The sequence below is a fragment of the Aythya fuligula genome, chromosome 21 (genome assembly GCF_009819795.1).
Source record: "Aythya fuligula isolate bAytFul2 chromosome 21, bAytFul2.pri, whole genome shotgun sequence".
Classification (NCBI taxonomy): domain Eukaryota; kingdom Metazoa; phylum Chordata; class Aves; order Anseriformes; family Anatidae; genus Aythya; species Aythya fuligula.
This window is the reverse complement of record NC_045579.1, coordinates 5,104,931-5,128,409: the sequence shown is the minus strand read 5'-3', so window position 1 is coordinate 5,128,409 and position 23,479 is coordinate 5,104,931. Positions and strand designations below refer to the sequence as shown.

General features: G+C 40.8%; 2 protein-coding genes across 3 annotated transcripts; one reads left to right on the top strand and one right to left on the bottom strand.

Moving 5' to 3' along the window:
• Window positions 1-748: 748 nt before the first annotated feature.
• SDF4 (stromal cell derived factor 4) lies at window positions 749-17,614 on the bottom strand. Of its 2 annotated transcripts, none has more exons than XM_032201422.1 (7): window positions 17,556-17,614; window positions 15,847-16,213; window positions 8,749-8,885; window positions 8,148-8,261; window positions 5,413-5,571; window positions 4,269-4,444; window positions 749-3,243 (listed from the first exon to the last, which is right to left on the bottom strand). In XM_032201422.1, exons 2-7 carry the CDS (start codon window positions 16,152-16,154, stop codon window positions 3,067-3,069), a joined length of 1,071 nt encoding a protein of 356 aa, XP_032057313.1. In that variant the 5' UTR covers window positions 16,155-16,213; window positions 17,556-17,614; the 3' UTR covers window positions 749-3,066. The 2 variants fall into 2 exon arrangements, with proteins under 2 accessions (XP_032057313.1, XP_032057312.1); XM_032201421.1 differs by lacking the exon at window positions 17,556-17,614 and adding an exon at window positions 17,088-17,212.
• Window positions 17,615-17,733: 119 nt separating this feature from the next.
• Window positions 17,734-22,953, top strand: B3GALT6 (beta-1,3-galactosyltransferase 6). The gene has a single exon (XM_032201449.1). The coding sequence runs from the start codon at window positions 18,077-18,079 to the stop codon at window positions 19,121-19,123; it is 1,047 nt and encodes a 348-aa protein (XP_032057340.1). The 5' UTR covers window positions 17,734-18,076; the 3' UTR covers window positions 19,124-22,953.
• Window positions 22,954-23,479: the final 526 nt, after the last annotated feature.

Sequence of the window (23,479 nt, the reverse complement as noted above, 5' to 3'; positions counted from 1 at the left end):
TAAAAGACGCCCTACAGTAATCAGATGGTTTATTCAAATTAAACACATCCAGACTTACCAGGCAAAGTGGATCTGCTGGCAATTTACATGTAAACGTAAAGATTTCATTGGAACAGAAGCACACTTGGACGCCCGATTAGCCTGCAGTACCTGGAAGGACTGCACAGCAATACAGCTGGCATGTTTTAGCCAGACTGCTGCTTTTCATTTCTTTCTTCAGTTCCTCTGAGACTGTTTATGAGTGGGAGAGAAGATCGAAAAGTAAGGCAGAACACTAACTGGTTTTCTACTTCTCCTATTTTCCAAGTATTTTGGAAAACAATCACTACGGGGAAGAAGTCAAACCTTAAAGCCATTCCTTCCAAAAGGGAGCAGAGCCGACAGCACACAAACCAGACCAGCTAAACTTCACCACCTTCACGCTCAGAATCTGCATGCAGGAAATATCCAAATCTCTTCCAAGTGCAGGATCACACTCAATGAGATTTAAGTGGCTTTATGCTTCATGACTCCGTTATTCCCTCAACAGCATCGAGCCAGACTTTTAAAAAATATTCTTTCACAAACAGCAGCAGACTTTACTTGTTCAGTAAGTCAATTATTATTCAGTAGGAAACTGAAAACAAACCCTCATTATATTCAGAAGCAAGGTATAGTTTAAAATTTGCTACATACATTTAAACTGAAAACTCTCCAAATGCTAGAGCAGCAATGACGAAGCACTGAGATTCTTTTTAAGGATGTTTTTTTTTTTTTTTAAGGATGCTTTAATACAAATGAAATACTCGTTAATGAAAGCAGTCAGCGCACAAACTTTCAGTTCAACTTTTACGTAGAGCATCCTCAAGCATTACCAGGCTTGGTTTTGCCAGTCCTTTATGTGGCCAGTATTATGCAAGTAAATAAAACATGGCATAACCACAGTGCTCTCTCCCTGGCATTTACTACAGCCCTCGGCTGGGTTTTTGGCAATGCCAGTTAGCCTCTCCCAGGCAGTTTGACATTGCCACGGGGACTCAGTGGCAGCAGGAAAAGTTTCAGAGTGGTGAGCTGAGCCATGCTATGGGTCTAAAATAAGACCTTGTCCTGCTTTTATTGAACATTTTTGGACAGATTTGGTTCTGAACTTCCACAGACTCTGCAATCAAGTACATGTGGAAGACAGCGGGGACTGACCAACGTGTCTGACTTCCTAGGTCAGTCTCCGTAAGCTCCTTTCAACACAAGATTATCACCTGAATTTAGCCATTTCTTACACTTCTTTCAAATCATATTTTGATGTCTTTCATCTGAAGAGTTCGATTTCTTTCCCCATTCACTAAGAAACCTAAAATCAGCAACATTTCCAAAGCACAAAGAAAATTATTTATATGCATATCAAAAGACTCTGATACAAGCCATTTAACAACAAAAAAGTAAAAAGTCAAAGTGAATACTGGAACCGAAAGACAGCCATACTTATATTTACATTATATTAAGAGAATAAATTTAATCAAACATAATATCTATCTTGGATTTTTCAGGCAAGCCCTCAAAAAGAGGGGTTATTACAGTAAAGACAGAACTAGAGAAAAAAAGTTTTTTTTTTCTGTTTAGACAGTGAATATGACCTTTGCGTTGCTTGATGCTTTCAGATACTACCCAAAAATAGACTGATCAAAAAGCTTCTCAAATGCTGACTGCACGTTGCTCTAACAAAGGCAATTCAAAAAGCGAAGCCTGTATTTCCCCCTGCCTTACCATTCAGCATCAATGAAGAATTTTTTGAAAGAAAATCTGCACAGAAACAAGTAACTATACCAGTTTCAACAGTAAACTGTAGTTAAGTAGGAATCATACATCTAGGTGAACCCCATTGTTCTGTGCAGCATCTGAAGTCTACAGAGAAACCTTCCCCATTGTCTCATTGTGAAATCTTATTTTTTTTTTTTTTCCTTTTTTAAGACCTAAGCAGTCTCAAGTCTTCCACATTCACAGTGCAGTTACAAATCCTATCACCAGCTTTCTTTTTAAAGTAGATGTGGACGAGTTTCTCTGTAGTATTTAAAATAAGTTCTTCCCCACAGCTCTTAAAAAACATTCAATGATGGAAGGAGAACTTGTATTATTTTCCCAGCAACGCATAGCTGGGTTGAGATGCCTTACGAATAAAAATGAAAGATTAGCCAAATTATCACAGCTGAATTAGGAATCTCAGGAACATGACTATCATCTTTTTTCTCCTGACTCTTAAATACATGTAACAGTTACTGGAGATAGGTAAGAGAACAGCACTTATTGGATATAGCAAGTTAATTACAGTGTTAAGCAAAGTAAAATCCAGTAAGAACTGAATTCCTGAGACAAACAATGACAGAAAACAAGGAACCCACTGATACTGAACACAAACCATTAAATGTATATTGACTACACAAAGCAGTGGGACAGTAGAAGAACTAAGCATGACTGGAAAAAACAACACACACAGCAAGAACAGTCCAGGCAGCAGCAACCTGATCCAATTTACTGATTTTCGTAACTAAAACATTCTGAAATGAATATGACCATAAACAAAATACAAATGTAAAATTTGTTGAGCAAAACAAAAGTATTTCCAATCAGTCTATGTATGGATATCCTCATGGGGCCAGAACACACGTATCTGAACCGCAATCCCCTTTACAAAAGCCAACATCTTTCAGTGTTACTTGTGATTTCCATGGATCAGCAGCTATGAGGGCAACAAGAAAAGTTAAATATTTAAGATACCTCCACCAAATACAATTAGCAAAAAGCAGCTGAAACTTCAGCTGGATTAACTGTACAAAACAGGGTGAACCAACATAGTCCAGTACCTGCCTCATTATTTAATCAACTTTTTTTCTTTTGAAACATACTGAAGGCAAAGCTGTAGATCTTCTATATGGACGGAAGTTTTTTTTTTTAGTCTAGTACAACACACTGTACGCATATAACACAGATAGCAGCAAGGAAATTTTCTGTCCGTTTGTGAGTGTTGGTTTTTGTTCCTTTATTTTTATTTTGAAAGCAGGAAAGTGCTTCAGAACTCTGGAAAAGCGAGCAGGGTCAGAACTCCTCATGGACGTTACGTGCATAGTCCATAAGTTTGCTGCCTGTGAAGTATTCACTGTATTTTAGGATCTCCTCCAGCTCTAAGTGGTGGTTTTGATTTTCATCTGCTACTGCTATCATTTGCTTTGCTTCATTTAGGGCATTGTATTCATTCATAGGATCCATATATTCCTAGGACAAGAAAATCAGTCATTTTCAGTAACCAAGAAAACATTTCCACACACCAGGATTATCAACCCTGGCTTCTTGTAAACTTCAACAAAAACTTCAACAACTGTGAGAACAACATAAAACACCCTAAAGCAAATGTAAGTCATAAAAAAGAGCGTTAGAACATCTTTGTTTCAGACTTACATTCACCTCCTGGCTATTTTTCCATTCACTGCTTCCTTGTCCATTCTAAGAAATACAAATTTTCTCAGTTCATGCCAGTACCCACAAACATTTTTGACATTTTGGTTGCAAAATAAACCCACCATCAAATCCAGTAATTTGTGAAGAAATACAAATTCAGAATTAAAATCAGTACAGTGTCTTTCTGTATCTCCTACATTTATTGTTTTTGGACATAACCTTTTTGGAGGATGTTCAATTGATAACTTTCTTGTTCCATTTTAAACTACCCAGGTTGAAGTCTCAAAAATTAAGCATTAAATCCTTCCTTCCGCAAACAAAAGCCTGAAAAGGCTACAATCTACAAACCACACTTAAAAAAAGTTACAAAAAACACTCAGAAAGATAGAGCTCTCTGCTATTTTCTAAGCTACTGGGGCCCCAAGGTTTGTTCATTTTGCCTGTTTGACTTTTTTTTTTTTTTAAATGAATACACAGTTTGCCAATTACTTGTTTTGTACGTGGAAGTATGACTCATTGTCCCATTCACCACAAATTTCATTAGGTGCACTGACTTGCTTTCATGCACTACATATCCATGCAAGTGTCTGTGTGACAAAAAACCCTAACAGCATACCTAAGAATAATAGCTACACTAGGAAAACTCCCCCTTCTCCGAGAAAGAGCAGTACAACAGCCTACTCCAAGCACTGATGCACAATACTATAATCCAAAACAGTACACACATCCTGTACTGTTCATTCAAATATTTCTGAGCTTCATAATCTCTAAAGCGGTCTCAGTCTTGTATTTAAAAACCACCTGTTGACTTCAAGAACTCGAACTGTTTGATGGAGACTCACCTCCAGCTCCTCCATTGTGACAATACCATCATGGTTTGCATCAATGACCTCCTCAAACTCCTTTCTTCTGTCTTTTACCCAATCATCATCAATGTCTTGAGCTTGCTGGTTCTCTACAGTACCAACAGGCAATGAAATGAACTCTGAAAGGGTAAGCTTCTTATCTCCGTCTTGATCTACAACAGAAGTACATGGAAACTGAAAAGTATTTGCTTAATGTCCATAAAAATGAGATATTCCTTCACGTCAGAGTTGTCTACTGGGCCTGAAAGATACACCAGCTGACAGGCTGGGCATTTATTTTATTGATGTTGCTGTGTTATTTTTTTCCACCCTGTATCTGCTGCAACTGAAAGTTTCTGACAGCTGTGTGCAGTCTCTTCTTATATCAGCATATCAAGTAAATTAATATTCATAAACGACCGTGCACTGGAATTGTTTTGTCTGTGCACACAACACTTAAACATCACTGGAAACTCTTCATATTTATTAAGCCAACTACTAGCAAAGTTGAAGTTCACTTTTTTCTTTTTTTTTTTTTTTTTTTTTGAGGTGTTCTAGCAGTTCCAAATATGCATAACTATTCACTCACCAGGAAAAAAAAAAAACATTTGTTGACAGTACTCAGGAATATTTAAAAAAATATTTTTTTCTTAGAAACCTCAACGATTTCCGTTTTCCTAAGTGTATGTCAATTCTTACATGGTTGCTACACTGCAGAAGTACAAAGCAATTAGTGCCTCATTAAACATTCATATAAATATATTTTAGAGTATTTTAATATTCAACCCTTTTCTACTATTGCTAAGAGACCCTATGATGCAGCAGCACTTGAGTGTGAAGCTGGGGCAGCTGATCAGCTCTGTAAGAAGTACTCAGAATACTTTCATAACATATAATGCTGTGCTGTTCCTTAACAGACTAAATTTAGTCTTGAACAATGCACAGACAACCTCATTGATATACCAATATTTGTGCTAACAGCATGTTTTTCTTAACACGTCATATTGGAATGTGTAAAACAGCAAACAAGACATGCCAGAATTTCAGATAGAGCCACGGCAGTACAATAATCTCACATTCACCCAACAAAACAGTTTGCAAGTAAACAACTCTGAAGAAAACATCTTTTAAAATGGCATACCCAGATCTCGGATGATTTCTTTGACCATGAACTTCAGCATTCCCCTACTATGCTCTGGGTGAAGAAAGGACAAGAATTCTTCTTCATTCAACAACATATCAGGAGGTGGGTTGTCAGCTTGGTACCACCGATCCTTCAGGTTATCTAAAACTTCCTGTGCTAGAAATTTAAGATTAAAACCGTTATGTTTAAGGTTGACAGTTTTAAAAATATACCTACCCCTAGTCAATTGTTTAAACAAGGATGACCTAAGAACCAGTTATTATACAGTTAACCTTCTAGGGAAAGAGGGTGCTAAAGGGAAACAAAACACAATTAGTTTGGAAAAGTTAGTGCTGCAACACTAGGAAAGATCCTTTAACCAAATCACTGAGCTGAAATTAGGAGATGAAAATATTTAGCTACACCTGGATCAAAATTTCAATGTAAGAAGTGACTAGGGACACTGTAAGAGGACTTCTGCACTGTCCTTGCTCCTCCTTTTTTCTTTTACCCTGTCAAAGGCTCAGAATCCAAAATAATCTCCCCCCCAGAAAGCCTATATCCTTTGGCTCAGAAGCAGCATCCAGTATTTCAGCCTGAAAAATTGAATTTTTGCAACTATGAGAGACATAAGAAGGTAGCGCTACAAAAGAAAACTCGGAAACGTTAAGTACACACCAAGAAATGTATTTTAGTTTCCAGTCACTTCAGGATATGAATACTTATTACTCCTTTTAGTTATCTTGTCTGTCCCGAAAACTGATTGCATTTCGATACAGACCTAAACCATACATGTTTTAATTGTTACTATGATAAAGAAATATTTGTGCTACAAAAAAGAAATGGAAGTCTAAGCACACGTATGAACAAACAGCAGCAGCAGAAATCACTTTACATTTCCACCTATTTCATCTTACATCATGTCAACAAGCACTTTCTAAGTGAGTTTTTTCCTAAGCTCAACCGAGAATCATAATTTGAAGATGAGTTTCCGCTAAAACTATGCCACTGACTTGTTGAAAAACCACCCTACAGCACACAGCATGAACAGGACATGCAACCAGTGGTCCTGAACATAACCAAACAGGAAAAAAATACCTGTACAGAGCATTCTTTTTCTGGTGTAGGCATTTTCTAAATGACAAACTGGAAGAAAAATACAAGTCTGTGGCACACCCCATCTGCAAAATACACTACTAAACATGAATATGAAGTATTTGCATTTCACAAATTTTAAAAACGCTCTGAAAGACTACAGTCATTGCACAATGAAGTGTCTTGAATATCTCCAGCATGCTTTTGGTTGCATAAGAAAAAGCAGCAGCAATGGCTGTACCTCAATTTTTGAAATTGTAGCTGCAATTAAGATTTAAGTCTTCATTGAATGTTTTTCTTTTTTTGGTGAAGAATAAAGAAATCCTTCTGAGTCTTAATATGAACCTGAAGGTACATTTGTGAATGTTTTAATTCTTTAAAACACCAGTTAGAATAATCAAATCATGGTGTAGCCAATCCCAAATATTATAAAACAAAAGACAGCCTCCCTTTTGCTGCTTTTCTTTTTAGTCCTAAACAAAGCTCAAGTATCAGTCATCAGTTCAAAACTGGGTTATCTGCCTAAGGTAAATATAAAGTTGTGTCCCCAAGTTTTGGCTTGGCTTTCAAACTGTAGCATGCTAGAGAACATTACCTGCTTCTCCCTAAAACTCAGAACGTCTTACATTCCACACGTTCAGTTATTTTCTATTATGCAGCCAATTAAACAAAAACCAAAAAGCTTTTGCACAACAGTGGCGTATGAAAATGAGTTTTGCCTGTCATCCTCAGGAAGCGGTAGATAACTCATTTGGTTTTCCCAAACAAGGCTTGTTACCTAGGTAGAGGAGTTATGCACATGCTTTCCTTATTCAGCAAATCTTTTATCTGATGAGCATTCCTGTAAACTGTAGTTAACCACACAGCCATAAAACATGCTGCACAGGTGTTTTCCCCGCCATAAAATTCAAAAGGCCCATTTGCATTGTAGTTGCTTTTTGATGAATGGAAAATATAACATAACCCATTTTTAAATGACTAATTCCTGCAAGGAAAGACTAAGGCTTCATGTTCTACTTAACAGTAAGCCTAAGTACTTTTAGATGGGTAATGGGGGGAAGATTACTCTGTTAAGCGTTACCGTGTTCATAACAAGTCAAATTTAAATGAAAGTTTCAAAAGTAATAAGGAAGAAATGATTAATCTCACTAACCTAAAGATTCTCTCAATAGAGAACTTAGATGAAACACGAAACAATTGTTAGGCAACCTGCTATTTTCTAGCATTCTTCGCAGTGCCTGAGCACACACCTATTTAACCACAACACGGTTTGATAGTACACACGCCCCTCCTCAATCTCAGAAATCAAGTACGCCCAGCTTCCTCTCATTCAGAGCAACCAGGGACCTGGTACCCCAGTTAACAAGAGAATGGGCCACAGATAACATAGGTTAACACATCTTAGCAGAGCATTAAACACAAGTCAGAGTAACAAAAAGGGAATGAAGATTTTTAGTATAAATACCTCTATCCAGAGTGTTGGAACTGCAGAATTGAGTTAAAATTGAGTATTTCTGTCTTATGACTTACACGTTCTATATTTGCATAGAGGCAGCAGAACAGCTAAAACATTCATCTCGCATTAAGAACAATTTTAATATTCAGAATTTAGGAAAGTAAAAGAAAAACATAATTCACCAACAACTGTCTCCACTTACTTTCTTCATCTATTTTCAGCTCTTCGTTGTTTCTGATCTTCTCTGCAATCTCTTTTTCATTAAATCCCTTACTTGCCAAGAATTTGATTTTGTATTCATCCCAGGACACATGGCCTGTAAGAGAGAACCTTACCTCAGACACAACATTATAGTTAAATGGTAAACTTTTGGTCTCATCTCTTAAAATGGCACGTGCTAAAGTCTTTTGGTTCAGCACTATAACCACTACACTAAGCTTTATGAACGGCAACATGACAGCTGTCACCCAATTCACTTTCATGTTTCCTTATAGCAGATAAGCCTTGTGAAAATAACCTATTTATGTCACGATCCTCACCTCATCCCTGGCAGAGCCAATTAGGATTTCCTATGAATTCAAGAGAAATAAGATCGCAGTCAGAGAACTACGGTGTTGACAAACACATTACTTCTTTGCTCTATTGTCTTCTGTACGGATCAAAACCCTTGAGAGGTGAAGGATTACATGCAGTCCAAAGCAACTAGGATTTTAGCACAGCACATCAAACAAGCAGTCTGTCAGTTTGCCAGCTAGCAGCTGAATTGGATGTCATCAGGAGATGGAGGAAACATTCTGTCTTACCATCACCATCAGGGTCCACAGCCCGGAAATGCATTTTATTCTCCTCCACAGCTTCCTGGAAATGTTCATCCGTCTTTTCCATGATCCAGCGCTGCATCTCTTTAGCACCTATCTTTTTATCATTATTTATATCCACCCTATGGAGGAATAGAAGACAAGGATGGTTTTTTGTTTGATTTGGGGGAGCATTTGTAGATTCTAAACAAATCATTCAACAATAACAAACCTAGGTGGCTTTAAAAAGTAGTATATTTATAAGCACGTCTGAGAAGTTGTAGAGTCTTTGAACTATAAACAAGCAGCAAGTTAACAAATGGTTTCATAATTAAACACAGATGACTGTATAGACTCTGGACTTAAGCATGCATGGTAGAAAGTTTCCTTGTTTTTCACACCCATCTGTCTCAAATCAGGAACATCGAGGTAACTACCTAGTTCAAAAACATTCAGCCCTACTTCACTTTGCTCTAAGTTAACTCATTTTGGTATTCTATTCATGAACACATTTTTAAAGTAGAGAAAACTACAAAGACATTGCTCATTGCATACTAGCTCACTTCCTAATGGGTCAGAACTGTCAACGGCCAGCTGCAGCTGACTGTCACTACTTGGACAAATTTCTTCCCTAACATTCTCCCAAACCAGTTAAGTCCCTCTCAATTTACGTTTTTCCCTTGATTTTTCAAGATCTCTGACGTTTACTGATAAGCTGCCTCTCTGTGTGTGCCTAGCTCACATTACAATTGTTGCAAACATCAAAAACAATGAAAATATAAGGTGAATATCCTCAGTGCAAGGACTTTCAAACTACTTAATACTATTACTTGTAAGCAAGGGAGGGGAGCGGAAATCAAGCTTCCTCTACGATCCCTTGATCTCTGGTAATACACTACAGGTGATAGATTTTAATTCTTAAAAGAGCACATTTAGTTGTTCCCATTATTTTTACAGTGACTAGGCTATGTTTTATCAAAATATATGCCTGCACACAGTGCTTTTGAGCTACACTTATGTACTTGTTGGGAAACACTTGTATACTTTTTCTGTCTCACTGGCTAAATTGTCAGCAGATGTCCAATCTCCACTGCTCTCATTCATGTACTACCAATACTGCTTTATCAAGACAGACAGACTGAAATAAGCATTAATGGAAATGCTTGTTTGGCATATAAAGAATATAAAAGTCACAATTGAAAAAATACAAACAACAAAAAATAGTAATAACCTGCCACCCTAAGAGTTTTTTAACATATATTTACTAAAGATATAACAAGATTTAAAAATGAAAAGACAGCAGTAACATGTAATAGGCAAGATTATATTTAAAAACACACCACCAAGCATTCTTGTTCAATTTAAAAAAAACAACCTGACTTTATCTGTTTGAATCAGTCTTAGCACTACTGAAGTGTTGTCATTGAAAGTCAAGTTATTAAATGTGATTTGCATTTAAATGTCAGCTAAATGTTAAAAGCTGAAGACAAATAACAACCCTAGCGTTTGATCGTCTAAAATACAGAACTATAAGTGCAGTGCTGGTGTTTTTAAAAAACTGTAACCACATCTTTCTACATATATATGCATGCACTGACTCAGCGTTAACAACTTCTCAGTAAACAACAGCAAGACCAGTAAAACGGTCACATTCCACTCCTGCCACCTTGCACTTAGCAGGTAAATAGATGGGGGTTTTGAAATGCAGTAGGTACTACCAAAAAGGAGAAAACAAAGCCTTTTTCCTCCCGTCAACATTTTACATTCTAATTTCTTTAGATGTAAGCTATCAAACTGACTACTTCCAAACTGTACTTTCCATTTAAATCGCATTGTAACAAAGGAGGTAACAAACATCCCATTCATTGCTCCTCTAGGTCATGAATGTACACCTGTGTTCTGCTACCATAGTTCACAAGAAGTCTCCAGTGACTCAGATTTTCAAGAACAAACAGCCATCCCTTACGGCGAGGTAAAATCTATTCAGTGCCCACAAACAGCACTGCTGCTTTTGAGAGGAGTATTTACAGTCGTGTGAAATATGAGGTATGGTCCTGTAGCAAGCTTACATCTAAGGGAATAAAAAAAAGACTGTCCATGTTTCCTCAGGTAACCATCTCACTCAGAACAGGCTACTGAAAACATTTCCACTTATAATGAAGAGCTTAGATAATTGTGTTGCCAAACAACCAAATGCCACTAATTCATGGAGAACCAATTCAATATCAAGCTGATGGGAACCACTTCTCTGAAGCAGACATGCCTGCGCACTCCAAAGATATTAGTAAATATTAGTATGTTCTTATGGAGTCCTTAAAAAATTGCCAAAGAACAAGAACTGGCAAGAAATGATTTACGCTAAAACAATCTGAATCCAAGCAAGATTATCAGCACAGATAACTTTGCTCAAATCTTCCTCAGTAATCTGTGTCGAGAAGTTTTGTGACAACTTCAACACATCATGATACTGCAGCTCCAAAAATAATATTGATTGTACTTTTTCTAGCATTATCCAGTTCTCAGCTAGAGCGTGCCATCTCTAATTGGTAAAGACTTAGGTCTGTAGCGTACTATTCCTGACTTGACAGAAAAAGTCCCTATACAGCAGGGACTACTGTTAGCACAACTCTCAATTCAGAAATGAAGACTACATAAGGAAACTTACCTTGTTCATCTGTCTCTTCCCAAAGAAAATAACAGATAAACTGCATCCCCAATAGTTTATGCAGTGTGATAACTACCATTAATCTTAATATATTTCAGTAATATGTGTATCAGAAATAACAGATTCTAATAATTCTAAATTAAAGGTTAACATACCTGTGACTATTCAAACTATTTTTTATTATTATCTATTCACAGGCTAAATGGTGACTTGTTTCTTACCCTAAGGTGTTGTGAGTATTCCACTTGATACGATAATTGTAAAACTTTCCTTAACAAAAGTCCTGTGATAATGGCTGTATTGAAGATAGATGTTAAGCCTGGAAGAACAGCTTTTAAACATTTCAACCCTGTTTCTCAACCACAAGCCACTAAAAATCAGACTTCTGTGGCCATCTTTCAAAAGGCCTGAAAGTGTTACCAATAAACAGCTGGCCACTCGGATTTTTCAGATTCATGTTTTCAGGTACCTGAATGACAACACTGCAATGTTGCTTGATGTACTGTGTGCGCGCCTGTAAGGTGGCAGTGTTCTTACCTAAAGGACTACAGATAAAAGATTTCCTTGATCACTGAGTACTTACAACTTCAGAGTTGGTTTCTGATTCATTCAAGAAAAGCAGATACAGAAAATAATTTTTAAAACCAGAATTCAAAGCAAGGCATTACTTAAATCATAGGAGATACACAGAAGTTATCGGATGAGTTTTTGATTGTATGCGTTAGGAAAATATAAATCAAAGTACTCACATTACTCTCTCTTAACTGAACAACATAAATCCAAGATCTATCCTGGAGATTCCAGAACAAGAAAGCTTAAAACATCCCTTTCTCCCCTTTTTTATTCTACCTGCTTATTGTCCAACATCAGCTGGCATTAGCACCATCTTTCCATCACAGATGGGAGGCAGACCAGTAGAAATGAGAGCTCTGTTAAGCTGTGAGATGAACCTGAAACTAAGAAAGGGGGCATGGGGAAGAGGGATATGGTTTTGGCAAGATCTGTTCTGTATGTGCGCTATGAACACAAGCAAAATGTCACAGCTGTGAATTTCAAGAGAGCTATACTTAGAGGCATTGTGGGTTTCAGAAGGAGTTTTGCTTTAGCAAAAGGATAAATCCATTAATTTTAAACAAGGAAAATTAAATTAGAAAATATCTGTGCATGGTATAGTTGACTGAAGGTGTAGCTAAGGCTCTGATCCGACAAATTCACAGTAAGGCACTTGGCTAACACAAAGATTTTTGTTCTTAAACCACAACTAGGGCTGCCTGTAAGTCACTGAAAACATCAGCAAAATGCAAATCCTAGAAGGGTACTCAACTCTCAAACTCACAAAGAGAACTCAATCACCACAAACATCCTGACAGAAAGCCACATACGTCACATTACTGAACAAAACTGATGAATCTATCAGTCTGAATTGAAGTACTTAGTACAGAAGAGACGTGACTCAATTTACCAGACAACTTTCCCTTAAACCTCACCAAGACTGAGTTCTAGTACCAGTGCCGTCGATTTAGTGAAATCAACATCACCATAACTACAGTCAATTGCTTTCAACATCCTTCCTCCTCCTTCCCTCCCATCAACACCCACCTACACATGCCAAACTACAGCACAGAAGAGAATCATCTATAGATGCACAGCTAATTTAACCCCCTCCTTTTAAAAATCCCAGTTCGGATACGGATGAAAGAGAAGCATGTCACTTCACACCTTCTCACAGATTTGCTTTGCCCGAAGGTACCTGACCACTTACCCTTGGCTAAGGCTAGAAAGATGCACCCAGGATTTCTGCACCATGCCCCAGTTTCACGGGATGAAGTGGAAATACGGACTGACTTTCAGCAGACAAGCAAGGCCAGTAAAGGGCAACGAAAGAAACCGAAATACAGAATTCTGAAACGCCACTTGCTCTTTCAGTCACACGTAAGAGCTAGAAAAACATCATTCAGGAAGCTTTTCCTCCACGTTTCACCTTTATTTTCACTAACTCCTTAGACAAGGGGTTATGCTTTGAACTGAGTACTTTATAGCATCCTGACACGCCACAGAACCTCAGCTTTCATTAACAAAAAACAGTGCAGGCTTTTTTTATGCCTTGAAAGAAAATACTTCCGTAGCATCTGGACACCTGTGAGATACTAGCTTTTGTCAGAAGCTCATAGTATTTCTCTCTTCACTCAGCCTTTAAGAGAATGTCCAGGAAACAAGCAAGCTCCTCGGAATGCATTTAGGCTTTTCTAATGGGATCATCTAATAGAATGCAATTTTAAATATCTGACTGAAGTTGATCTCTAATCCGATTGCTTTAAGCTGCCTAAATCAACCTCTTTCATAACAAACAGGCAGCAACGAACAGTTTGTGATTGTGCACAAGATAGATTAACCACCAAATCAATGTTTCCACTGAACATGTATACAGCAATAAAGAAAATGTAATCTTCTCACCACAATCTTCATATTTACATTTAGATGGATTAACTTGCAACAAACTGCTTTGGTAGACAATTAAGGCCAGTACAGAGTGACTACAGGCACTGAAACAGAATTGTAAAGTGCCACTTGTTTCTTCAGTCCCACGTAAGAGCTACTTGTGCATCCTACCAGTGAAGTCAGTGGTCTGAATATCGACGCAGTAAGTAATAGTAATCTAAATGTAGAAGGAATTCTGGTTGTCCTGTTGGCTTTAGTTGTCTTTAATCAAGAGAAATACAAAAAAAAATTTAAAAAAATCTGTGTTATTATTGGTACCTTTTCCCCTGCTAATGAAAAGTCAGCAAAAAAAAAAAAAAAAGCTTTGCTAAGCCTTCTCACTTCATCTCACGTAAACGCACGTCCCCACACCACCAGTAACAGCACCAGTGCAATCAAAGCTGTTCTCATCAAATTAATCCTCAATGGCAAAAATGCAAATAAAGCCAACTCCGCCATCTAGTGTCTACCAGTACACCTTGGTTTTGGTTTCTGTTACGTTTACTGACGTCCAATTAATTACCTACTGAAATTGCATTAGCTGACACAAACCTTTCCTAACACAAGTGTTTTATAAAAGGAAAAGTTTTAATGTCTAAAATATTTTACACCAAATAAACAGCTATATGGAGTTTTCAAAAATGCTACAAAAAAATTAACCTTTCTATTCTCATGTCAACTTCTGAGTTCTTGATATATGCAGCTAGACACAATTATTTTTAACCCCGTGTATTTCCAGGCACTCAAATTTTAAATACTTAGCACCCAGCAGAATGTTTTATGAACAGACAGCAATTGTTAGTTTGTTTATTGCCATCTTACACCTTTGTCTCTCTGTCTCTTTTCCCCTTTTGGCTTCCCCACTGCATCTTTTTCAGTGTTTTCTCCTCTGCAGTAATTTGCAGAAGCCACAAGAGAAATAAAAACAAAATCCAAAGGGAATATAAGCCCAAATGAGAAAAAAGAAACTTCGAATGGCAACTGACCCCAAACTTACAGCAAAGCAATAAAGCTTCGTGATGGAACAAAATCCTACTTCTCCAGTTAATTGCGTAGGCATCCTACCAGTCAGGAAACCCTAATCTACTAATTCTAATCTAAACTTGAAACATGATTTCACTCTTCACAGGTTCACTGAGGTGGGAACCTAGGTGTGGTGGTTTGTGGTTTCACCCTGCTGGGCAGTTGAACTTCACCAGAACTGCTCTCTCACTCCCCCTCTTCTCAAAAGAAGTGGGGAGGAGAAGAAAATATGCTGGAAAAAAAAAAAAAAAAAGGCTCAGAGGTTGAGATAAGGACACAGGGGGTCCCTCCCACGGGATGCCATCCTTCCCAAACTGCTCCTGCAGGGGCTCTCCATGGGCCACAGCCTCCTCCATGCCACATCCACCTCCTCCACAGGCTGCAGCGTGGAGATCTGCTCCATGGGGGACCCATGGGTGCAGGGGGACAGCCTGCTCCACCAGGGGCCTCTCCACAGGCCGCAGGGGAACTGCATCTGCATGCCTGAAGCACCTCCTGCCTCCTGCTGCACTCACCTTGGGGCAAATCTGCTCTCCCAGAGGCACAACAGTTGCTCATGGCTCATCTCTGGCCAGCAGCAGGTCCCTTTTGCAGCCAGCTCCTCTCTGACACAGAGCAGAGCCCAGCAGCTGCCCGCAGAGACCACCCCTGCAGCCCCCCACTACCAAAACCCTTGCCACGTAAACCCAGTACACTAGAAAAAAAGTAACGTTACTTTTTCTGACAATCCTGAATACTGACTGCAACTCTCAACATGTTCTTGCTTCTAAAAATACTTGAGACAGGCATGTTACGATCTTAATAAGGCAAGCACACAACCCACGGAACGATGCTTCCCCCATTACCATTTTTTTTTTAGTATGAAATAAAAAATTTACTAATTTTACTCCAAAGATCAGAAAAAGGCTGCACTTTTCTTGGCAGCGTGCACAACTTACTTTGAAAAGATGGCCATGAGCTTCTTCCTGTTTTTTCTGGGTTCTGAATCTTCCTCAAACTCTTCCATCTCTTTTCCCAGAAAAACTTCCTGATGAAATTCTTTGTTAAGATGTCCGTCCATCTCCATTTTGACCCCGTTCAAGTGATCGGGGGGCAAGATCTCATTCTCATCTTTACTGTCAGCTGCCTTTTCTTTGAGGGCTGAGTTGTTTGCAGGCCTTGCATAAACATCCATTAGAAGAAACACAAACAGAAGGGACAAATACAGAGATCCCAAACTGCAGAGGAAGGCCTGTCTTGACATCATTTTTTCCTTTTTTACTCCAGATACTGGCCAATTAAATTATTGTGAATGGATTAAATGACCTACAAACAGAAAGGGAAGAGCATAAACAAAAGCAGAACTGTAAAGTGTTACATCATTAATAAAGTCTCCTAAAATTCTGATGAAGCTACGTAAACACAGGTATTCACAGAGAAAGAATAAAAATTCACATTAAAATGTATACAACAAGAAATTGATCTTGTCATTTTTTTTTTTTTTTTTTTTTTTTACTTTGCACAGCTTTAACCTCTATTAGAAGACTTTAGAAGGTAACATCCTGTAAGCAGCCTATCTCTGCTCTAAAAACCATTTTTAGGCGTTGGCACAGGTGGTGACCGGAGGCCTAAAACCCAAGCACTTAGCAAGGGGCCAGCTCAGAGCACGAACCACCCACCTGTCTGTGTGGGGAGCCACAGCCCGACTGTGGCAACACCCCTACCACTGTCAAGCGGCAGAAACAGGCACAGCAGCACAGCAAACCTTTAGAAAGGCTGAACGACATCAAGCCGTTTGGGGGGAGAAATGACCGAGGGGTGACAACTCCACTGCATGAAGACTGGATGATTTTAGAGGTCCTTTCTAACCATTCTATGATTCTAAGGGTAGCTGGGAACAGGGAGCAGCTGGAAAAACACCACGGGGGCAGGCAAAGCACCACCGGGGCCCCCTTTTCACGACCTGCTTGCTGCTGGGGGGCGAACCTCCCCCACCTCCAAGCTCCCAGGCCTCAGGGGAAGGCAGAAGAACCCCGGCCCGGCGTTGGGGAGCACAAAACCCCCACAGAGCAGGACAGGAGGGCGCCGAGCACCCCCCCCCACCTCACGAGGCCCCCTCACGACTGGGCCGGGGCTGTAGGGAGACCCCCGGCGGCCTCACCACCCTCATCCCGCGGAGCCCAGCCCGCAGCCCCGGTACCTGTGCGGGCTGCGGTTGCTCCTCATTCCCGACCTGGCTCCCTCCGGCCCTGGCCCGGCTCCTCGGGGCCCTCCCCGGCTCCCTGCGGCTCCCCCCGGGCCCGCTCCCACCCCGCGGCCCCTGGCGGAGAGAGGCGAGCGGGCCGGACGAGCGCCGCGGCGGAAGTGCGTCATGCGCACGGCGTGCGTGGCGAAGGCGGAGCGGCCATCTTGGAGTAGGGCAGGAAGAAACCCTCGCCCCCCCCGCCGCCATTTCCCCTCAGGACAAAGCCCCCCCCCGCTGCTGACCATTAATGTGGGGCAGCGAGCGAAGCTCCTCATTCACTTCTATTCCCCTTAATTAATAATTAGTAATTAATAATAGATTTTCCCCTCCGAGCGTGAACGATTTTTTTTTAAAACACTAATTCCTTGCCAGCTGCTTTATCCTGGCCACGGCAACACCCCTAGCTTTGTTCTCGTCGTTCACCTTTTGTTCAGGAAGCGTTAAAACAATGCCTTTTGTACCGACTTCCCGGCGCCGCCTGCCCCGGCCCTGACCACCTCAGCGCCTCCCGCCTCTCCGTGCCCGCACCCAAAATGGCGACGCCCCGGCCTCGCCTGCCCTGCTGCAAGATGGCGGCCGCAAGATGGCGTCCGCGGGAAGATGGCGGTCGCAAGATGGCGGCCGCCGGGCGCCGTGAGGCGGCGTAGGCGCGGCTCCGCCTCCCGCCTCGGCCTCCACACGGCAGGCGGCGAGCGGAGCGGAGCGGAGGGTGCTGCCCACACCGGGGGCTCAGCAGGTAGGCAGGGCCGGGGCAGCTCCTCCCCGGAGGAGAGAAGGGGAAGAAGCCAAAAAAAAAATAATAATAAAGAGGCAGGAAGGAGCCATGAAGCCACCTCCGAGGGCAGGCGAGGCGCGCTGAGGGCTCCCGGAGGAAAGCTGTCCTCTCCCGGACAAGAGACGGGGACGGAGGAGGGCTGCGGCCGGGGTCTGCTCACCCCAGCGCCATGAAGCTGCTGCGCCTGCTGTGCCGCCACAAAACGGCCCTGGGCCTGGGCGGCCTCTCGCTCTTCGCCGTGGTCCTGCTCTACCTGGCCAAGTGCACCTCTGAGGGGCTGCGGCCGCTGCCAGCCCCCCGGGGGCTCCCCCACAACCAGCCTCCGCCGCCTCGGGGTGTGAGGGGGGCACAGCCGCCAGCAGCCCCGCCGCCACCACCGCCATCCCCTCAGGAGACGGCGTTTTTGGCCGTGCTCATCACCAGCGGGCCCAAGTACACCGAGCGCCGCAGCATCATCCGCAGCACGTGGCTGTCAGCAGCTGGCCGCCCTCCTCACGACGACGTCTGGAGCCGCTTCGTCATCGGCACCGGCGGGCTCGGGGCCGAGGAGCTTCGTAGCCTGGAGCTGGAGCAAAGCCGTCACAAGGACCTCCTGCTTCTGCCGGAGCTGCGGGATTCCTATGAGAACCTGACTGCTAAAGTCCTGGCCATGTACGTCTGGCTGGATCTGCACCTTGACTTCCAGTTTGCCCTGAAAGCCGACGATGATACCTTTGTACGCTTGGATGTACTCGTGGAAGAGCTGAGAGCCAAGGAGCCGCGCCGCCTCTACTGGGGCTTCTTTTCTGGCCGGGGTCGAGTGAAATCTGGTGGCAAGTGGAAAGAGAGCGCCTGGGTGCTCTGTGACTACTATCTACCGTATGCCCTGGGTGGTGGTTATGTGCTTTCTGCAGACCTGGTGCACTATTTGCGTCTCAGTAGAGACTACCTGAACATGTGGCAGAGCGAAGATGTCTCCCTGGGGGTTTGGCTGGCTCCCATTGATGTGAAGAGAGTGCACGACCCTCGTTTTGACACTGAGTATAAGTCACGGGGTTGCAACAATAAGTACATAGTAACGCATAAGCAAAGCATCGAGGACATGCTGGAAAAGCACCAAACCCTGGCTAAAGAAGGGAAGCTCTGTAAGGAGGAGGTTAAGCTCAGGCTTTCCTACATGTATGACTGGGGAGTGCCACCTTCACAGTGTTGCCAAAGGAAGGATGGCATCCCATGAAAAGTCTGAGGAAATAAAAAGCAGATTGCTAATGGACTCTGAGCTTGGTTACCATTACGTGGGGAGAACCGGAGAACCCCAGTAACTAGGGCTTAAAAATTATTGAAAAGATTTTGCACGATTCATTATGTCACTATCAATGAAACCCTGAAATTCCGAGAGCTACTGATGTGGCATGATGTAAAAATGTTTGTAAAACAGAAATGGCAAAAACCTGGAAAGGCTTGTATTACAGGATTGAAGGCAAATAATAGATTGCAAAATATGGATAATACAGAAAATTGGGGGTAACTAACTTGGATCAAAAGCTGCTGGAAGATTTTTACATTCGAACGTATATTTGCTAAAGATCATGACAGGCCTGCACATTATCTGTAAGATTGTGAAACTAACATCTGCTATTTATTTCTTGGCAAGAAACAAGTGTCAGTTTGGCAAGGTTTGAAGATTCTAATGGGGCCGCAAATCAGTTGCTGTTGCCAGTGGGAACAGGTGGCTGGTTATTGACAAGCATTGAAGTAAAGAGAACAATTTTGCATCAGATATTCACAGTAGGGGAGGGAGAAAGTCAGGTCTTTGGAGAGTGCTCTGATTTACAAGAATGGAATTGTTAGACTGTAACTTGTCTCTAAGCTTTCTGTTGCTTTAAGGACATCATGTACATAAATTATCTGGCAGCTACAGAGTAAGTCTGTATTTAAAAAGGTGGATGAGTTATGGTTTTTGGCAGATAAGAGCAAATCATTTTTGGCCAAATAGTTACACTACAAAGCTAGCCTTCAGTTGTTAGGCATAGGTGTTGTTCTTAGCTTTTTGTCCAGACACATTGTGTGTGAAGAAACATTCCTCCCAACAGTAAATAATCCTATAGACTACTACACAGTCAGATGTCATAGGCTTCAGATTTACATTTTGATTACTTTTCTAAAATGTAAATTAGCAGGATTCGATTGGTGGAGAGTATTTAAAATTCAAGCAAGATTGCCCAAAAATGTCTAGCACAGATAAGAAAGTAAACTCAATATGTGGTCAAGAGAGAAGTAGGTCACCCTGATTATCATTTAAAGGAAGGGTGATTTTAACCCCCCCCATCCCTCCCCCCAAATTTAAGACAAGTCTTGTGTTCAAAGACAACCTTTTCTCCTGTTTTAAGAGCTGCATGGCACTCTAAGGAGAGTGATTTCCCAGCAGTGACATTCTCTCCTTTTCCCCAGTAGTACCTCATAGTAGAGCAAAGAATATTACAGAAGGTCTAAGTAATTGCTCAAATGATATGTCAGTAAATGGGATTATTCCCTTCAGTTCTGTCTACACTACAAGTAATTCTAGTGCTGACAGAATTGTCATCATCAGGTACGGTATTGAACAGTAAATGCAGACAGGATGTTTTTGGCTGTAGAACAGATCACTCATACAATTTCATTATCTTATTTACCCTCAAACTTTTAGGTGAGCCTGTAATTCAAACACTTGCATGGCAGATACTCTAATACACAGATTTTTTTTCCAGTATTAGTACAGAGCTACTAAGTGCCAATACCCTTTGTCAGCTACAAATCTTTCCCAGTACAACCAGAGATTTTACTTTTATGCCTGGACGTATGTTCTTAATGATCAGTTTTACTGTTGCACACTGCACTTTCATACAACTTCTACCATTCCCTCATCTGCGTTGGCAGGAGCCTCTTCTCACCTGCAGGAAGGCACAAATGGAAAAAAAATGGTGCCAGTATCTCTAGTTTTGCTTTCTAAATGAGCAAGTTAGTAGTTAATACCAAAGGAATCAAGTATGTTATTTTGTTCTTCTCTTCTTTTGATTGAATTATTGAGGATTAAGAAGAGTCTTTTGCCAAGGATGATAATTCTCCATTTTGAAAACCTGAATCCTTGACTTCATTCTAAAACAAATTACGGTACTGAAAATAAGTTATTTTAGCATGTGTCCATTCTAATGCATGTCCATGTATTGGCAGATAGGCAGATGTGCTTTTCAGCAAGGTGTATCATTCCGAAACAAGGATTTCATACTTGCAAGATTACAGGAGATTTAAATTGGTTTTTGCTTTTTAAAAATATCTACTTGTTAGTTGGGGTAAACTAGTATTGTGTGTATATATGTGATTAAATGCTTGTAATGTGAGTATTTATAAATATTGAAAATGTATTATGTATAGGAAAAGGTAGTTAAGTGTCATATTTTAAATTTGTTTAAGGAAGTACTTTAACGTCCATGAGAATTGCGTATCAAGCAGTGCTTGAATCTGTTGGCATGTGAGCCATTATTTAAAGTACTGGGATCCAAAGTGCAGGTGAAAAGTCTGCTGCGTGTCTCTCAGCCTAGCGAGAGTGCTGCTCATCCGTTCCTACCAGTCTCCGTGTTCACAGGAGGTGTTTACATTGCTGGCTGTGACTCCCCTTACCTGCCCCCCAACAATTTCCACAGGGGTCAATTTTTAATGAAGGAGAAGCGCTGGATCTCCATTCGATCTTTGGCCCATGGAGAATATGATGCATACAAACACTTATTGAAATTCTCCTGAGTTGTTTCTTACACAGGTGTCAGGAAGAAGCACCTGGCTCAGTGCATCTCTCAACAGCAGCACAGCCCTTTGCCTGCCGAGGTGCTCTGCCTGCACACTTGCAAGATGAAGCTGAGGAATGATGGTGACCACTCTTACATACTTGATATCACCCCTCTTATATACCTGATATCCGTGTCTAACACAACTTCATTATACCCTTTTCTCTTCAAGGTTGCTCATGTTTTGTTCTAGCTGCAAAACAAAATAACATGGCAGACTTGGGAGATTCTTGTCTCTTTGGTGTATGGTTTTAGTTTTCTTAGTAGACACCCATACTGCAAATATATTGCATAGATGCTAATCCCAATTAACTGGAAAATTCCACAAAAATAAAATCTCAATTTAAAAACAAGGAAAACCAAACTTATAATACTATTCCTGTAGCTGAACACTTTCTTTCCTGAATGTCTCGCTTTGTTCATGTGAAGTCAGCTCAAATACAGCTCCTACATGTCCTACTTTTGACAAACAGTGGATTTTCTGTAGTTGAAATACCTCATTTTGAGCATTTGAATTTGTATTCCGTATCTGTTAACGGTAGTGTTCTAGGGGGCAGGGATCTCTATTCAGTGTTAGCTTTGTAGATTTTATTAAAAGCCCGGCAGCATGGGAAGGTGATTAAGATTTGCATTTCTATTAATTTCTGTTCAGCTCCAGCATCAGAGTTGAAGTATGTTCTCGGTATCGCTGTATGCTTGACAAACTGTCACCAAATACTGCTCTGTATTTAATTTAGATCACACTGCCTGCAAGACTCCGATCTGTTGCTACACGTACCTGTGCAAGAAATGCTTTTACCCTGGAACTGGACCTGCTTTATGCCGACATAATATGCCAGTTACAACTTTCTAATACAGACTATTTAGGTAATGTCTACTAAAACAGAAATGTGTCAGTCTGTTACTTATAAGCTATGTGAAGCTGAAGGATACTACATAAGTGTGCCTTTATGAAACAGAATAAACATGGGATACTGTGCTGAGTATATTTTAAACAATTGAATGAAAATGCACTTTTTTTTTTTGCAGCTACATAACTTTGCCATTTGGGGGTAGGGTGTGGCACTGTTTATTTGCTCAGCATTTATATAGGGAGTAAACTGCTAGAAACCTGAAGCTGTCTGTGACAATGAAAACATTTGGTAATTGTGTAAGTATATTGTATAGGTATTTATGTCTTTCCACATATGCCATTATTGGCCAAAGGATCTGTGTGCTGATTTTTAATAAAAAAAGACTTTTTGCTGTAGAGGTGATTGCTTGTTCTGTTTAAGATAAGTGTGCTTTTATTATGCCACTGTGTGAAAGACACTAAGCAAACTTTATAAATACAATGCTCTCTTCATTCTAGTTGTACATTGGTGGTAATACACTGGACATGACAAACTGCAGTGCAGTCAGAAAAAGGTTTTTCCAGCTAAGAATGGCTTGATCCTATTCTTAGCTAAGAAATCGTCCAAGCAGTTAGGCATCAGGAAACACCACTGCCTGTGGTCCTGTTTTATGTTAAATAAACAATAAACAAAGCCACAAGCCCAAACAAAACTAGCAACACTAATAAACAACTGAAAAGTATTTTCAATATAAGATTTGTTCAAGTAATTTCAACACTTCAAGCAGTTTAAGTAGCACTAACTTCTGATCAATTAGCTAGTCCGTTTGAATGTATTCCCACTTTTTTCTGCCAAAGCCTTGGAAGCAGACTTTGGGCTCTAGCCCAGAGAAACACCTGGTTTTAGCTAAGTAAACCGACCTAGCTGAGCTCAGAAGGACAA

What these genes read in the sequence shown, in the direction of transcription:
- SDF4 (XM_032201422.1), bottom strand. Translation starts at nt 16,154, where the DNA reads ATGATGTCAAGACAGGCCTTCCTCTGCAGTTTGGGATCTCTGTATTTG. An exon ending in CTCATGGCCATCTTTTCAAA is followed by an intron (nt 8,886 to 15,846) that starts GTAAGTTGTGCA and finishes ATTCCTCCATAG; the next exon opens with GGTGGATATAAATAATGATA. An exon ending in AGAAATCATCCGAGATCTGG is followed by an intron (nt 4,445 to 5,412) that starts GTATGCCATTTT and finishes CTTCTGTTGTAG; the next exon opens with ATCAAGACGGAGATAAGAAG.
- B3GALT6 (XM_032201449.1), top strand. Translation starts at nt 18,077, where the DNA reads ATGAAGCTGCTGCGCCTGCTGTGCCGCCACAAAACGGCCCTGGGCCTG.